The sequence below is a fragment of the Nothobranchius furzeri genome, chromosome 5, assembly GCF_043380555.1.
Source record: "Nothobranchius furzeri strain GRZ-AD chromosome 5, NfurGRZ-RIMD1, whole genome shotgun sequence".
Taxonomy (NCBI): Eukaryota; Metazoa; Chordata; class Actinopteri; order Cyprinodontiformes; family Nothobranchiidae; genus Nothobranchius; species Nothobranchius furzeri.
Window position 1 is genome coordinate 66234277 of NC_091745.1, and position 12765 is coordinate 66247041.

The 12765-nt window shown below is 45.4% G+C and overlaps 3 protein-coding genes across 3 annotated transcripts; 2 read left to right on the forward strand and 1 right to left on the reverse strand.

Annotated features, from left to right (window-relative positions):
* The first annotated feature begins 3747 nt into the window (after positions 1-3747).
* pnp4b (purine nucleoside phosphorylase 4b) lies at positions 3748-6858 on the forward strand. The gene is given in 7 exon segments (NM_001323790.1): positions 3748-3788; positions 4529-4701; positions 5235-5338; positions 6005-6180; positions 6249-6439; positions 6523-6602; positions 6676-6858. Coding segments are annotated over 7 exon segments (888 nt in total). The 5' UTR covers positions 3748-3765; the 3' UTR covers positions 6817-6858.
* Positions 6859-7033: 175 nt separating this feature from the next.
* Positions 7034-9919, reverse strand: decr1 (2,4-dienoyl CoA reductase 1, mitochondrial). Its single transcript, XM_015949902.3, has 10 exons — positions 9785-9919; positions 9307-9506; positions 9180-9237; positions 9008-9094; positions 8607-8754; positions 8418-8517; positions 8186-8258; positions 7965-8111; positions 7389-7451; positions 7034-7312 (listed from the first exon to the last, which is right to left on the reverse strand). Exons 1-10 carry the CDS (start codon positions 9845-9847, stop codon positions 7253-7255), a joined length of 999 nt encoding a protein of 332 aa, XP_015805388.1. The 5' UTR covers positions 9848-9919; the 3' UTR covers positions 7034-7252.
* A 254-nt stretch (positions 9920-10173) lies between these two features.
* pmvk (phosphomevalonate kinase) lies at positions 10174-12762 on the forward strand. Its single transcript, XM_015949905.3, has 5 exons — positions 10174-10312; positions 11034-11097; positions 11178-11330; positions 11495-11624; positions 12318-12762. The coding sequence occupies exons 1-5, from the start codon at positions 10218-10220 to the stop codon at positions 12473-12475; spliced, it is 600 nt and encodes a 199-aa protein (XP_015805391.3). The 5' UTR covers positions 10174-10217; the 3' UTR covers positions 12476-12762.
* Positions 12763-12765: the final 3 nt, after the last annotated feature.

A 12765-nucleotide genomic window follows, 5' to 3' on the forward strand; every position in this document is an offset into this window, starting at 1 on the left:
TAGCACCCTCCCTGCACCCGTCCCGCCTCTCTACTGTCCACTCCTTGTTCCCTCCTCTCCATGATTGATGTCAAGTTGTTGTTATTGTTGTTGTTAGCCTTAAGGGCAACATGCTGATTATCACTTGTAAGTCACTTTGGACAAAAGTGTCTGTTAAATACATAAACATAAACATGTTATCCAAGGGTCTAGGGACTAGACATAGGCTTATAGCAGCATAACTAAAGAGGTGAGCCATGATAACTTAAACTAACCCTAACTAAACAGGGTTTCTGCTTCCTGGATGGAAACTGATACTATAACTGGAGAATGTGACGCTCATCAGAACTCTAGCATGTTTTAGTTGTTTCTCTGCTCTAACACACTTGATTCTAATCTGTGATTAACAGGCTTCAGTAGAGATTGAGGACCTGCTGAACAGATGGAGCAGGAAAACAACCAGAACAATGATGGGGCTCCAGGACCAGGGCTGAAGAAAATGTGAGAAAGAAAATGCTTCAGATGTTTCAACACCTGCTTTGCCAAAGAAAAAAAGGAATGCTTGACTATTTTTTCAAACCATCACAGTTAGGGTCCAGAGCTAGCTAATAGTTGTGCTGGGCAGTGCCATGAAGTCAGGGCTGTGATGGAGAAGCATGCTGAAGTATAGTTGGATGTCTGATTTGTAACAAGATGGAGTGACAGAAGGTGTGTTTGTATATTCTGCAGTGTCAGCCACTGGTTTCTTTACACAGGAATCACAAAAGAACCACACACTGAAATAATTTGTCGTAAAACGTCATTAGAACTAAGCTGAAGAGTTAATATGATTACACGTGTGTACAGAAGGGGGTGCTCTTCGATCTCTGAGCACGGATGTTGGTTACAAACCTTAGTAGACAAAAAGTACAAAACGCACACAAAAAATACATGTGATAAACTTGAGGTACACATGCACACACTTCATGTGCACTCGCAAACACACACACACACACACACAAACACACACACACACACACATACACACACACACACACACACACACACAGAGAGAGAGAGTAATTCTAATAAGGAAGCACAGTTTCCATAGCAACCAGTATGCAAAATTCTTGCTGTAGTGGCACACAGATCTACCTCATTAACAGGCATCCACACAAAGGTGAGTGTGTGTGTGTGTGTGTGTGTGTGTGTGTGTGTGTGTGTGTGTGTGTGTGTGTGTGTGTGTGTGTGTGTGTGTGTGTGTGTGTGTGTGTGTGTGTGTGTGTGTGTGTGTGTGTGTGTGTGTGTGTGTCACCTGTTTGGGTAGCTCTGTCCACTGAGTGGATGAATGATATTTCATCTTCAGGTTCTGGTGGTGAGATCTGACTTTTGGGGATCACTGGGCCACAACATATGATGCAGATTGAACATTGGGAGTCTAAATTTCTTATTTAAAAAAAACACCAATTAAGTAGAAACCAGACTAATGGGCCATTCCCATCTGTACCGGGTCGGCCCGGGCCGGGTAGCCCCAGTCGGCCCCAGCCTGGCCCGGTTGATTCCACACATCCTTGTCTTAAGCCCATGTGGGCTGATTCTACCCACCAATCAGAGGCTTGCTCTAATGGAAGCTGTGAATTTGCTGTCAGCAGTGGGTGTGTCGGCCCTGGTCGGCCTGAAGCAGACCCCCTCGAGAAGAGGGCTGAGAATGAGCCTTGGTTGACCCGGAAAAATACCAGGCCACCCAGATATGTAATCAACCTACGCTACCCGGCCCGGGCCGACCCGGTACAGATGGGAATGGCCCATAAGTGAGCACAACCTGTGCTGATCCAGACCTCAGAGGAGAAACTATAATCTGTGATTAGATTTGGACAAAAAAGGGTTCCAGGCGCTTTTAAATGCCAGCCAATGGAAGTGGTTAGGATTGGGATAGTAGTAAATATGTGTTGAATCTTGTTTTAGGAGCAGCAGTAGCTCAGACAGTGGGCTGTCCTGTAATCAGAAGGTTGTTTTGATCACGGCTACCGCCAGATAACCCACCTTGCCTCCTGGTGGTGGTCGGAGGGATTGGTGGTGCCTGTGTTCGGAAGTCTCACATCTATCAGTGTGCCCCAGGGCAGCTGTGGCTATAGTGTACATTGCTATTGCACATTGAGGGGTTGTGGAACCCTAAGAAGGCACTGCACAAATTACAGCACATTTACCACAGGTGACTAAAATAACTCCTGAGTGTGATTGTCCCCCTAGAGGGCGGCAAGACTCCGCCCCTATGGCTGCTTTGAGCCTGAGCATAGTTGTGTAGTGCATCTGTGGAGGAAAATAATTGCTTTCAGTTCCTGGGGACGTACATCCAGTCATGGCCAAAAATGCCTAAACCTGACTCTACTTCCTACGCAAACCGAGACACCTTGGTGTTCTTCTGGACTCGAGTAAACACTGTTCAAAACATCTCTAGGGAGTGGCCCCCAGGGCACAAGGTAATGAACTTTAGCGCTTTTCATGATAAAAATCTCAAGGCAGCTTGCAGCAAAGTGGAACACTCTGGATTAACCAGTGACTCCACCCTTAGACAATCAATGATTCGGCTTGGCTTACAACCACATCAAGGCAAGTACTGAAAAAATGGGTGGCCACCTGAAACTCAGTACTAATGGAAACATATTAGAACCAGGCCAAATCGAGTCAGTATACCAAGGTACTGGTGGAAAAGAGCATCCTGCCAATCCAGAACGCTGTTGCCGCAGTTCTGATTAAAGATCAGTTTCTCCAGTTTTAGCATGGCTTGATCGGCTCCAAGTTAGATCTAGAATTGAATTTGAAATATTACTGCTAAAGTTCTGAAAGATCAAGCTCCTTCTTTCATTAAAGGTCTCGCTCGAGATGTTCCTAGCAGAGCGCCTGGGTCTCAGACGGAAGGCAGGCCCATAGCAACAAAGCAGGCAAATAAGGCAATTGCCTTTGGCCCCGAGCTGGTAAGAGGCTCCAGACATTTGTTGCTTATGAAATAAGTGCAGTAATAAACTGTGTAAACTCAGAGCACTGGCCCCAAAGTCCATCTTGCCTTGGGTCCCCAAATGCCTTGAAGGCCCTGACTGCAGGCTTAGTTGTAGCTCCTCCTACATGTTCTAAAAGTGGAATCAGAGGCGGAGCTTTAAGTCCTCATGCTCCTTTATCTTTTTGATAAATCTAAAAATTATGGTTAACTTTGGTTTTCCAGGCTCATCCCTTTAGTTATGCTGCTATAGACAGAGCCATAGTGGTTCATATTAATGGATTATAGCACTTTTATAGGAACTCAAAGAACTTTACTGAGAATTCATTACACGTTCACACACTTGTTCATACTCTGCAGTCTGAACAAGGGGGTGGGGGGTTGGGGGGTTGCTGCCATTTTAGCGCAACCAGTCCTCTGACCACCACCAACACAATAAGTCAGGTAAACATAATGAGTAATCCTGGCTCATCCCTTTAGCTATGCTCTTCATGCTGGTTCAAGTTCTGTGTGAAGCTACTTTTGTTGCCCTTTTACTGTGTTGCTCAAAAATTGTATTGTATTTAACTTTTTTAAAAAATGGTTTTTTTGGGGGGGGGGGGGGGGTCAATGAAGTCACACTTCCTGTATTTACAGAAAATTTGACTCTTTCAGCTCTCTGAGGTCCGGTTGAAGCTGAATAAGCTGTTGAGGTCAAAGCTCGCTGCTGGAGTCAATGAACCTGAGTGCGTTTGCAGAGCCTGAATCAGCCAATCATAGAAGAGGATTTGTGGCTCCTCCTCATCTTCTTCTGGCATTTCTGGAGCTCCAAGATGCACACCAAAGAAAACTCCTGGTGAGAATTTATTTAATTTAATCTTGTTTTCACATGTTGACTGGTTTCAGATCAGTTTACTTTCATCTTGATGAATTTAAGTGTGACTGTTGACGACCGACTGGAAACAGTCACAGTACTTTGGTTTTCCAGGTCACTGATTGTCTCATCTGGAAGATTTTTCGTTTCACAGCAGCTCGGTTTCAACAAATTTACAGAAACACAAACTTTTTTTTTAATCTGACATTCAGTGTTTTTATTATTTAGTCTTCAGTCAGAGCGAAGCCACACGAATATTTAAAAAACATTCTGACACACAAAATATAAAGTGTTGTGGCAACAGAGACAAGATGGGTGTCGTTCCAGTATGGGATGCCAAGTATAAGTGAAAAAGAGATTTACTGAACAGTGTTTGAAGTATTTAGCTTATTTTTCCTATATTTAACACACTTTCATCCCATTTTAAATGAAAACAGCCTAAAGCTGGTCATTTAAACACCATGTTTGCATCTCACATAATTTCAGTTATTCTAAATGTTAGAAATAAATCTAAATGCTAAACTGATATTAGCCTTGCTTACTGTAAATGACAAAATCACACATGAAAGGTTTACACTAATATTTCACCTAAACAACCCTTCTGTATGACTCTAACATGAAGATGTTTAGTCTACAGAAGACCACCATGCTCGTTCCTCAGATCCATGCTCAGGAACAGTCTCATCTCCACTGATTCAGCAAACTTGTTTTTACCGTTTCAGCTGCTGCTCCTTTGAGGACTACAAAATGACCACTGAGTGGCTCCTGAACCAGACTAATCACCGTCCAAAGGTGGCGGTGATCTGTGGATCGGCACTGGGACTGCTGGCCGATGGAGCCACCAACAAACAAACCTTCAGGTATCAGGACATCCCAAACTTCCCCGTCAGCACAGGTGGGTGACCTTAGACAACTGGACTACTTTGTCTTATGGAGGGGTGGGGTGTGGGAAGAGTTCCTGAGGTGCTCAAATCCAAAACCCACAACCTGTGTCTGGTCTGAGTTTAACAATAGAAATGAAGACTCATCCATGTTTTTTAGACCTGCTAGTAATCTGATTACCTGATTGGATTAACCAGACTTCATGAATGGATGGAGCTGTTGAATCATCACCATAACAACAGACATTTGTCCTGTTATTCTAATGATTTGACCAAAATAGAAACAAATGTAAAAAGAGCATAGTTTTACTCAACTTCTTATAAAATAATTTCTCAGCTGATGGGGTGAAAGGTGTCATCACTCGTGGTTCAGTCTGATTAGAAGTTCATTTATTCAGCGTGGGTTGAGTTTGACTTCCCCAAACACAAAGATGAGATGTTTTCCTCTGGAAATATCTCTGGACAATGTCTAAGATGTTGCACTTCTCATCCAAAACGTTTCTTCCGGACTTGAAAGTCCTCGTAGAAGAAATAAACTCTCCCTCAGTTCCAGGTCATGAAGGCTGCTTGGTGTTTGGGACAATTGAAGACACTTCCTGTGTCTTCATGAAGGGTCACTTCCACCTGTGTGAAGGCTATTCCCTCTGCCAAGTGAGTCTTTATCACCTGTATACACCAACAGTTGTACTCAGAACAAATGTAAAGGCACTGGCTCTATCAGAGACATTAGAGAGGTGCTGAAAATTCCTCACAGGTGAACTCCAGGTTAATTTTCCAAACACGTCCTGAAGGTTGGAGACTTGATGCAGGCATGGCATTCCACGGTTCTCCACTTTCTGGTTCAGAATTTGAAATTTTCTTTGATTGATTGCTTTTTTTTTTGAAAGTGAGCAAAGAGATGAGGTATGATGGAAGAAACAAAAGAGTGGTGTCTCAGAGCGTCACCTCTGACCTGGGCAGGACGACGCTGCTGAGGACAGTGGCATGGAGTAGACACATGCTGGCATGGCTGAAGCCCACAGACTAATGTATGAAGACATTACCATGGTAACCTGAGGAAATGACACTGTAACTGTCTTCACATAAGCAAAGTTTACTGACTAGTTCTCCAACCACACCCTGGACCATCTGACCACATCTCCAAGAGGCTCCTACAACCGATGCTGCCTTTGTGCTGCAGGACTGCTACCCAAACGTGGATCTGTATGACTACATATATCTGCTGCTGCTGATCTTCTCAGTGCTGGTCTCTAAACATCAGGAGGGTTTCTGTCCTATCTATTCTGCTATCAACACACCCTCGTCTCTCTGTCCCAGGTGACCTTTCCTGTGAGGATCTTCAAGCTGATGGGTGTGGAATGTTTGTTGGTGACAAACGCCTCTGGAGGAATTTGTCCAGACTTTAAGGTTGGAGACATTATGATCATCAAAGACCACATCAACCTGCCAGGTTTCGCTGGACAGCATCCGTTGTGTGGACCGAATGACGAGCGGTGAGACAGAGGAGACAGGAAATGCTGCAGGGCGACAAATCCTTTTTTACTTTTTGTTCTGTGTGCAGCTTCGGGATCCGGTTCCCCTGCATGTCAGACGCTTACAGTAAAGATCTGAGGACCCTGGTTCTGGACGTGGGTTCTGAGCTCAACTGCAGCCGCTTCATCAGAACCGGAGTTTACTGCATGGTGAGCGGACCCAACTTTGAGACGATCGCTGAGGCCCGGATGCTGCTGACGCTGGGCTGTGACTCTGTAGGTAAGACTAGAGGGGACAGGAGGATGTGTTTTTGTCTATCTGACGTGACCAGGTGAAGAAACATCACCGAGTCTTATGTCCAGGTATGAGTATGGTTCCTGAAGTGACTGTGGCCAAACACTGTGGACTGAGAGTTCTGGGTCTGACCCTCATCACCAACAAGGTCTCTAGAACATCTTCAGCCTAAGCGTGAGTGGTAACGGCTGGTTTCACCGTGTTTCCTGTCCATGCCACAGGTGTCTCTGAACTACAGCCGGGAGGAGAAGGTAAACCACGACGAAGTTCTGGAGATCTGCAAGATGAGGGCAGAGCTTCTGCAGAAAATAGTCACTACGCTGATCGGCCGCTGCCAGCAGCAGAACATCAACACACACTGAGACCTTCTGGGCTCCTTAGTCAATAAAGTTCTAAGTTCTGCGTCTCCTGTTTCAGATTTGTTTGGTGTAATTTGGGCTGGATCCATCTGCTTGGTACAGTTCAGTGTTTAAATGGTTCCCGTTGCCGTGGTGACCTGAGGTGAGTTCCTCAGAAGGTGGAACCATAGTGGATGTCATGTTTGGTTGTGCTAGCGTCGGAGGAAATGAAACTAATATCTCAACACTGAAAATTAGTTTTATTATAAATGATCTATAATCACACTGAGCATGTGCAGAAAGTCACATGACAGCCTTTGATAAAACAATCCTTTCTGTTGATAAAAAAAGAGAAATAATTGTTTTTTCAATCTCAGAAAATGCTGACGTTAGATATCAGAAGGCGTGGGGCCTCTGCACACAGCCATGTGATTGGTTGTTTCACTCAAAGAGTTTTTGTTTAGGATCCTTTAGTGCTTCTGATCATAGCCTCCATCATTTTCCACTGATCCGGGGTCACCTGAAACACAAATGTTCATGTAAGAGTAGAGCAATAGAGAGATCAATGGGCTGATCAGCTGATCGGTTCCACTCACCCTGCGCAGGTCATTAAACTCTCCTGCCATTGACACATACTCTCCTCCATCAAAGCGCATCACCTGAGAGGAGACACAAGTGACAGGTAAAAAATCCACACTAGAGCAGATCTTTCCCTAACCCTAATCACCTGAGCAGGTTGACTCGCCTTCCAGAACCACCAGCTTCCTGGTTTTGGCAAGTTCCTCCCAAGTCGGACCCGTCATATTTTAGTGTTTTTTGTTCCTGTGTGATGCAACACGTGTGTTTTTTGTATGATTTGCCTGATGTGCAGCTTTGGCTTTCAACTAATTTAGAATCAGAGGTTGAAACGTTCTACAGGTTTGCAGGGTGATGAATAGCAGACACAGAGTGGGTTGGGTTCCTGCAAAAAGTCACATTATTCACACCACCCAACATTTGTTAGAGGAGATCTTGTTCTCTCCACATCTCCTCCAGCTCTTACGCTGGGTGGTTTCCAGGTCAAGGAGCCACAATCCAAAGACAGAGACTGCCTCAGCTACCTCAGAGAAGACCTCAAATCTCTCACAGGAGCATCGATCCCACAGAAAGTCACCAAGATCAGTCAAACTTACAGCACCAGATATCCATGAGGCATAGTCGCTGCTCAGGTAAGCTGCGAGATTCGCCAGTTCTGCTGGGGTTCCAAGTCGACCTGTTGGTATGCGATCGATCATACCTTTCTCAAATTTTCCAGTCGGGTCCAAGCGACTGAAGGCTCCCTGAAAAAGGACAAACAAACAAACGGGTAAAAACAAGAGCAGTCATCGGTCCCTGCACTCATGCAGACCAGTACCTTTGTTTTAATTGGCCCAGGCTGGATGATGTTAAACCTGTGGCCATAGCGCCCCCACTCTGCAGCCAGAGACCTGACAATCAATAGGAACACTGTTACCATGGTAACCACTGATCTAAGACAATACAAACACCAGTCTAACCTCTGCTCAGTTTTTAAATCTGTCCTGTGTGTGTGTGTGTGTGTGTGTGTGGGGGGGGGGGGGGGGGGGGTGAATAAAACATCACTTCACTTGTAAAGTGCCTCAACTCCAGCCTTTGCTGATGCACTCGGGGCGACAAATCCAGAACCAGACTCAGCGTAGATTGTGGTGATGGCCAGGAAAGAGGCTCCTGAACGAAACCACAAATACAGAAGTTATCTGCCTCTGAATTAGCTTTTGAATCTTGGATCTAGACCTCATTGGTTCTGAGTCAGTCACCTCTCTGATCCTGAATCAGCCTCTTTCCGAGCTCCAGAGTGACAAACGCCGTCCCGTTTAGAACGATGTCAGTGATGCTTTTCCAGGCGTTGGGGGACAGGCGTTCTGATGGACAAATGAAGTTCCCTGCTGCGTTGTTGATGATCACCTGCGCCCATTAAAACACGGTGATGTCATTCCAGTGACTGCAGTCACATGACTGAGGTTAGCCCTAAACATTCTCATGAAATTTGTGCAGAAATTTTGAAAACTAAATATTTAATGCTAGCTTCAGGATTTTAGGTAAAAGCTAGATCTCAGATCTAACTTTCTAAGATCTGGGATAGGTTCTGGTTACTGGGTCAGGTTCTGATTTCTATCTGTAGGACAGATCTAGGTCTGGTTCTGGGTGGTAAGGTTACATCAGGAAGTCCAGTGAGTGATGTCATCTGGTCCACACAATGAGAGACAGCCTGAGGATCTCTGACATCACACTGCAACGCGTGGACCTGAAGACACAAGCAGAAGTTTCTAATGGATCAGAACGAATCAAACAGAAACGTACAGAGTATGGGTTTCTTCCTGAATTTTCACCTTGTTCCCGGTCCGGCTGCAAATGTCCTCAGCTGTCTGCTGTAGGACGTCCAGTTTCCTGAGAAGACAAACAGGAAATCAGAATTTATGCATGTATGGTGAGAATAAGGATGAGGTGACCTCTGACCTGCTGGCAATGACACACTGGGCTCCCAACTGAGACAGGACGGTCGCCATGGCTCGGCCCAGTCCGGTACCTCCTCCTGTGATGAAGACTACCCGGTTTTTGAAGCTTTCTGGCGGCAGCATGACTCCTTCAGCTGGAGGGAAGAGCTGTGAGTGAGGAGCAGAGCCGGACTGAAGACCAGCAGACCTGTGGAACCATGACTGAGACAGCCCACAAACACAGAACTGGGTTAGGGTTCCAGATCACATGGGAGTGTATCATACTTTAGGTGAGTCAGTCCAGGTGTGTTTGAACGCTTCGGTCTGACTGAATTGTTGTGACAGAAGTGTTAGTTCTGACGCGTTTAGCTGGGTTAGCTAACCCCCAACCCCGAACCTCCCACTAGGGTCAGGGTTAGCTCGCTCCAGCATGACGTCAGAAAAAAGAATAGTAATATAAAGATTCTTTATGCTTCGGAAGTTCGTTTTATGCTCCTCACTTGCAGAACTTTGGGGTTTGTTGTTCTCAGAAACCGTTTGCTCCAACAGAAGAAGGCAGCCATGTTTGTTTATATACGGCAACACGTGACCTGATCCACGGCAATCCAGCCCTCACGCGAGGTCTGGCGATAATCACGTGTTACCGTAATTCTTCTAATCCGAGGTGCGTGTTTCTGAATCTTCTCATTTTAAAAACCCATCAGAGCACGGAACCGACACCCCACAGCCGTTAGCCATTATGAATCAGATTAAATTTATATTGATTCCGAACTTCAGACTCCGTTTGGAATTTTACTGTGATGAGACTGATACGAGTCTCCCGAGTTTACTGAGAGTTACGGTACTAGTTCCGGTGTGTGTGTCCAACACTGGTGGTGTCCACGGGTCTGACCGGCTGGACCGTTAGCTGCACCGGGCCGGTTTAGATGACAGATGGAGGACCGAGAATCCGAACCCAAGCTGGTTTTAGTCTTCAGCGGGAAGCGGAAGTCTGGGAAGGATTACGTAACCCAACTGATCCAGGATCGGTAAGTTTCGCTCGTTTCTCCGAACACGGGACCGCCCGCAGGTGTCACTGACACACCTGATAAGAACCGTGAGTTTAACCAAATTCCACTGACGTCATGTATCTAATCTTTTGGGTGGCTAAAGCTAAAATCTAGCTGGAGGGCGGCCATGGTTTGTCCAGTTTAACGATCTAGAACAGGTTAACCTGCATAAGTTACCTGATAAACCGCTGAGCTAACTGGACCTGGTGATTCAGGATGTTTGATGGAGCAGAAATCTCTCTCTCTCGCTCTCTCTCTCTCTCACACGCGCGCGCGCACACACACACACACCCTGGAGTGAAGCGAGCACTTGGGTTTCGAACCAGCAACTCCAACCCCTGAGTCACAGCCTCCCCTCCAAACACATGGCTGACTCCACATGTGAATGGTGATCCAGCAGGTTTGATTGCCAGTCTAGATGCGAGCTGCATGTTTACTGGAACCAAGTACTGAACCTACATGTTGCTGTGACAAACACAAAGCATGACCTATTAAGGAAAGTTAGACTCTCTTCATCCTTCTTCCTCAAGGGGGCGTGGCCATTTGAATGTCAGGGTCGTAATTGGACTGCTCTGAACTATGGTTCTGACTAAACTACTTTCTGATGTGAATATTTAGCTCAGATTTTTCTAATGAAGTTTACTAAGAAGTGAAGGAAATAGACTTCATGATGTTTAAAGTTCAAACAATTCTTCTGCAGTTTGGGTTCTGAAGTGTGCTGCATCCTGCGTTTGTCTGGACCTCTCAAACAGCAGTATGCTCAGGTGAGACCACATCTTCCTAATGACTGTTTCTATTTCACGTTGTCATGGTTCCATACAGCTGAACCCTGGTGGTTCTGCAGGAACACGGCCTGGACCTAAACCTTCTGCTGGGTCCCGGTCCATACAAGGAGCGGTACCGGGCTGACATGATCCACTGGGGCGAGAGCTGTCGGAACAAGGACCCCGGCTTTTTCTGTCACCTGGCAACCAGAGGAGCTCGGGAACCTGTGTGGGTATGTGTATACAACGTTACCATAGTAACAATGCTGACCAACTGAGAAATAAGGAACAGATCATCAAGAGCAAAGCATCCCCCAGTGACAAGATTCAGAACAATTTAAGCCCCACCCTCCACATGTGTATGGGGTTTTCTATATTATCTAATTTGATTGGTCAGGTGGTGAGCGATGCAAGGCGGCTTTCGGACCTGCGCTGGTTCCAGTCGAAGTTTCCTCATCAGACCAAAAGTATCAGAGTTCAGTGTTCAGATACGACCAGATCACAGAGGGGGTGGGACTTCACACCAGGTAAGGTTTCCCCTCTGTGTGTTTTACCTTTCCACCTGATTTTTCTCTGAAAACTCTTACCAAAGACCTAAAATATCACTGGGGGTACAAATCACGAAGTACGTGGTTGAAGAATGAACAAGATAAAAGTGTGGCATGGTGGCACTGTTGCCTTGCTGCAAGAAAGATGCAGGTTCAAATCCTGACTGTGGCCTTCCTGTGTGGATTTGGCATGTGAGGGGTTTCCCTTTGTAGTCCAGTTTCCTCCCACAGACAAAAAACATGGATGTTAACTACAAATAAACTCAAACAGGTGAAGCTCAAAAATTAGAATATAATGCAAAAGTTAATTTATGTCAGTACTTCAACTTAAAACTGTAAATAGGTTCAATATTCTAGGTTATAAAGTTCACACTAATCACCCAGTTCATCCCAAACACCTATTACTGTGTAATAACCAGACTAGGAACATAACTGTTCAGCCTCACTCGTTCTTCCCTTTGCAGAGTTAAAGCTCATCAGAACTGACTGGTACACCCGTTCTCTTTGGTTTATATATGTTTTACTTTTTATATTTATTTACATGTTTACACTGCAAAAAGTTTTTAGTCTAACTGTTGAAAGTCTGATATAAGTTCTCATCCAATGTTTGTCTAAAATAATCCACATCCACCCAAAGCATTCTATTGTACCCATGTCTTTGCTGTCTCTCAGGTGTGGATGATGCAGAGTCGGAGTGCGGGCTGGACAGTGGCGTTGACTTTGATTGGATCATCACGAACGAGGCGGATGCCCCCCCGCTGGACGAGCAGCTGAAGCCGGTCCTGAAGCTGGCACAGGAAGCAGCTTCATCAGTGATCAATATACTCTGATGAAAGCATCAATGAGCTTTATAGCCCAGCTCCAGATGTGTCATACACAGCTGGGATGAATGTCTGCTCAGTTTGAATGAGAGGTCATGGCTTGTGACTGGAAATAGTGGGATGCAGACTATTCTTCGCATCAAGTGGAGGAATTCGGGTCTCGGCCTTGTTCTTCAGCTGCACAAGGAACGGAAAGGGACATGGTGCTGCCTATGATGATTTGTGAGGTTATTTAACTACAATTTGTTTATTAATTGTAGCCAAACTACAATAAATCTAAATGGATTTTGCAGCAACAT

Excerpts from the sequence above, each read along its gene's own strand:
- decr1 (XM_015949902.3), bottom strand. The coding sequence starts at position 9,847 with ATGGCTGCCTTCTTCTGTTGGAGCAAACGGTTTCTGAGAACAACAAAC. Across the intron at positions 9,095-9,179 it reads GCAGCCGGACCGGGAACAAG|GTCCACGCGTTGCAGTGTGA; the intron begins GTGAAAATTCAG and ends TTGTGTCTTCAG. Across the intron at positions 7,452-7,964 it reads CCTCATGGATATCTGGTGCT|GTGATGCGCTTTGATGGAGG; the intron begins GTAAGTTTGACT and ends GTCTCCTCTCAG.
- pmvk (XM_015949905.3), top strand. The coding sequence starts at position 10,218 with ATGGAGGACCGAGAATCCGAACCCAAGCTGGTTTTAGTCTTCAGCGGG. Across the intron at positions 11,098-11,177 it reads TCAAACAGCAGTATGCTCAG|GAACACGGCCTGGACCTAAA; the intron begins GTGAGACCACAT and ends GTGGTTCTGCAG. Across the intron at positions 11,331-11,494 it reads GAGCTCGGGAACCTGTGTGG|GTGGTGAGCGATGCAAGGCG; the intron begins GTATGTGTATAC and ends TTGATTGGTCAG.